The 3,563-nt window shown below is 37.1% G+C and overlaps 1 protein-coding gene across 1 annotated transcript in view; it reads right to left on the bottom strand.

The window, feature by feature from the left end:
* Window positions 1-2,424, bottom strand: part of LOC106880708 (uncharacterized) — a 6,534-nt gene extending 4,110 nt beyond the window's left edge. Inside the window, exons 1-2 of the mRNA XM_014930784.1 lie at window positions 2,107-2,424; window positions 58-360 (exon numbers count right to left, since the gene is read on the bottom strand). Coding sequence (XP_014786270.1) covers window positions 58-360; window positions 2,107-2,413 — 610 coding nt within the window. The 5' untranslated portion in view covers window positions 2,414-2,424. The remainder of the gene's footprint in view (window positions 1-57; window positions 361-2,106) is intronic.
* Between the last annotated feature and the right edge of the window lie 1,139 nt (window positions 2,425-3,563).

The raw sequence follows: 3,563 nt of genomic DNA, 5'->3' as shown, positions 1-3,563 counted from the left end.
ACACACACACACACACACACACACACACACACACACACACACACACAAATTGCTTACCTGTTGGGGTGAGTCGTTCAGTGAGTGTTCTGCCGTTCAGAAAACATGTGATATTTGCTGAGCCAGCGTCGGAGAAAGCTAAAGTATAATTAAAAGTTGACACAGCTAGATTGAAACACTTTCCACGATGAACAGCGTTTACGGAATCTGGAAATGCATTCACTCGAACGCGTGTTCTTTCAAACCATACAAAGTAAGTTGAAGTTTTTGGTACACCGATATTTGCTGAACATATGAAGATCAAAGGCTTGTCCACTTCAATTGGTGGGTTAAGAATTTTCAGTGTATTCATTTGAGATCCCACTGAAAAGAAAACGAATCAAAACATGTAAATCTTAGTACGACGAACTTTACAATAATAGATTAGATGGTTTCATTAATATAAACTATAATCTTCATACTAAATTAAAACGTTTAACAACGCTCCAACTATTCTTAATGCTGGACTTGGTGAACTGGTGCTTCGAAGTTTTCGACTGTCGAACTTTTTAGTAAAGGCAGTGCGAAGGCTATGTGGAGCCAAGTCAAAAGCAACAATTAGACAACAAATTAATGAGACACCATAAGCTGCAACCGTTTGACTTTTATCTTTAAGGAAGTCCTGAAGTCACTCTCCCAGATTACCAGCAATCCTCTGCTCTGCCCCCACCTTTGTGGGTAGGGCATATAATGCTTTCTTTTATCTTTCTAGGAAGTTTACCGCTTGCAAGGAAACTCTGGAAAAGCATTTGACGTGGTTTCACTTAGGGTTGCTTACATGACTTGAGGAGAATAGCTAAGAAGCCATCAAGACAAGTTGCTCTGCTTGAGCTCATTGTATCAATGATCACTATTATATCTGTCTCCTCAATATTGATGTAATCAATAGCCGGTGCCTTCTTTTGTAGGGCTGCAATATTAAAGAATTCAGCTGGGGGTTTTTTATCTGCACGAATTTTATCTGCACTTTTAAATTGTTCACCGAGTACCTCATTTACTCTTTGTGGGTACACGATCAGTAAGCCATTCTCTTGGAACAATAGTCCTACTTAGGGTTTAATTTTATGTTTTATACAGCTCTCTCTCTCTCTCTCGCTCTCTTTGCTCTTTCCTTTTCATCAAAGTTTGCTCTTGCTTTCGATTTGTAGGAGTGTCTGTTTTAAAACAGATTTCTCCCAATCCTTTAGTTGCCTATTCAACTGGTTTGAAACCTTTAATTTGCGTATTATAAGGATTTTTTCTTCTCTGAGAGTCTCTTTTGTCGGTGTGTTTGATTTTCTTTCTGTAATATATTTAGTAAATATAGCTATTTTCAAGTCAATATCTGTTAACATAAAGTTTCAAATCAATATCTCGTATACATAGAATGTCGGACCCGTTTCTTGCAGACTGATTTCCATTTTGCTTTATTGAAATTCAGGTTGGATAAGGCTTGAAACTTCCTGATAGGGTAGATAACAGCAGGTCACACAGGACTATACATAGTTAGTTCAACAATGTTAGGGTCTGAGAGTGTTATTGGTGTCACTTTTACACTATGGGTAAGGTCCATACTTTTGATGAAACAGAGGTCTAAGATGTTTCTCCTGGTTGGTGTGAGTGTCACTTGTACCATGGGAATCTTGCTTGTCGGTAAGCTGGCCTTTCTTAGGCATATCTAGTGCATATAGCTTGCGCTGATAACATAAACTGACAGAGTTTCAAGTCAATGTCTTGCGAACATAGAATGTTGGACTAGTTTCGTTTGTGGATCTCTTTGCTGATTGATTGCCATTTTGCCTTATTGAAATTCGAGTTGGATATGGCTTCTGATAACTACCAGTAGTTCGTTTAGGACCATACATCAACTATCTCAGTCTACAGAAAATCACACAACCGGATACTATACACAGTACGTAAACTTAGGGTTCATTACAATAGAAAATACAAAAGCAAAAATAAATATTGTGCATATGAAAAGCTATAAGCCTGTGTTCGATAGTGCAATAAAAACACTCCATAGAAATGAAATGATAATGGAGATGAATAAGTGGAAAAAAAAAGAAGTAAAAAAATACTAGTAAAACTGACCTTTTAAAGTCTTAGATGTTGATCTTTCTTTATCTGATTTACATGTATAGTGTGTCGCATCATCACAAGTGGGATTAAATTTCCAGCAGGTAATCTGACCTTTAGAACCATTAAATGGAGTACAGTGGAAACCCTTTCGCCTGACTGTTATTTTAAACCTTCCTTCCGCCTGGTCAAAATCAGTTTGGAAAACAATATCATTGTAGTTTTGCACGAGAACAAACTGAAAAGACTTTCCTAAATTATACTGACATGTTATAGTTATTCCAGTGTTAGGTCCAAACTCAATGGTTTCAGAAGGTTTCATATTTACAATTTTAATCACTGTATAAAGAAAAAAACAAAAACAAAACATAAATCCGAGATAGATTTTATAAAAACATATAAGTGTAGTTATAAATCAAGTTAGAAGGAGGAGGAGGAGGAGAAAGAGGGGAAGAAGGAGGAAAAAATAAGAAAAGCAGGAAAAAAGAAGTGCAAAGGCGAGAGGAGAAAGAGAATGTAGAGTAAAACAAAATAGAAAAACAATGAGAAGAAGAAGAAGAAGAAGAAAAAGAAGATGAGTAGAAAACACAGAACCAAAAAGTGACGAGTGTTCATTTGAGTATGAATTACATTTATCCACAAATAAATTTTAGTATTTAGTTTTTAATATTTATTATTATACAAGCTTACCTATGTCATAAAAAATTCGACAGTTTTATTAATGATAGCAAAAGGTGCATCAACACAGCGTGAGAAAACGTTGATGAAAGAAATCAGTCTGGTAAATATATGCGCATATACAAAAACGAAGCACTTGAAGAATTAGATATATACAACTAGTAAATGAAATAAAACTTACCATAAAACTTTACAGTTTAATTTTGATTCAAATATCAGCTGCCTTCAGAGCAAGACCTTTGAATGCTGGTCGACTGTTTTAGCATTTGTGACTGCCACTCACTCCTACTCCATTTGTTGTTTCACTCTTCTCTCTCTAGCGTGACCGACTGAGACACACATTGCGTTTAATTTTATGTAAGATTAACGATCACCCGGCTGTCACCTCGCTCTGTACTGTACTCTAGTGTATCCAGAAGGTATTATCGTGATGCCCATGGGTCAGCTCCTAGTTAGGCACTACTGGTCACCACTCTTCACGAGAAAAATTTCTAAATTGCAACTTGACTTGCTCTGATGTATCCTGATTTTCGCAGAGGGCAATGTCGCAGGCTTTTGTGTAGGCCTGAGACTCTAAACTCCGTTGTTTCGACTCTGGTGTCTTGTGTTTTCTCCAGCCGACTAATCGATCGGCTCGAGAATCCAGTTTCCGCCTTTTTTGCTCTGGTGTCACTTGTTTCCTCAAGCGGGCTTGTCAGGATTTTTCAAACTGAAGTTTTAATTTTTCGTTGCCCTCCTGTCTCCACGGTACTTGTATTTCAAATGGCCGGCCTTGTCACATTCTGTGTCATGCT

This window comes from Octopus bimaculoides, chromosome 20 (assembly GCF_001194135.2).
Source record: "Octopus bimaculoides isolate UCB-OBI-ISO-001 chromosome 20, ASM119413v2, whole genome shotgun sequence".
In the NCBI taxonomy this organism is placed as follows: domain Eukaryota; kingdom Metazoa; phylum Mollusca; class Cephalopoda; order Octopoda; family Octopodidae; genus Octopus; species Octopus bimaculoides.
This window is presented reverse-complemented; position numbering and strand designations above follow the sequence as displayed.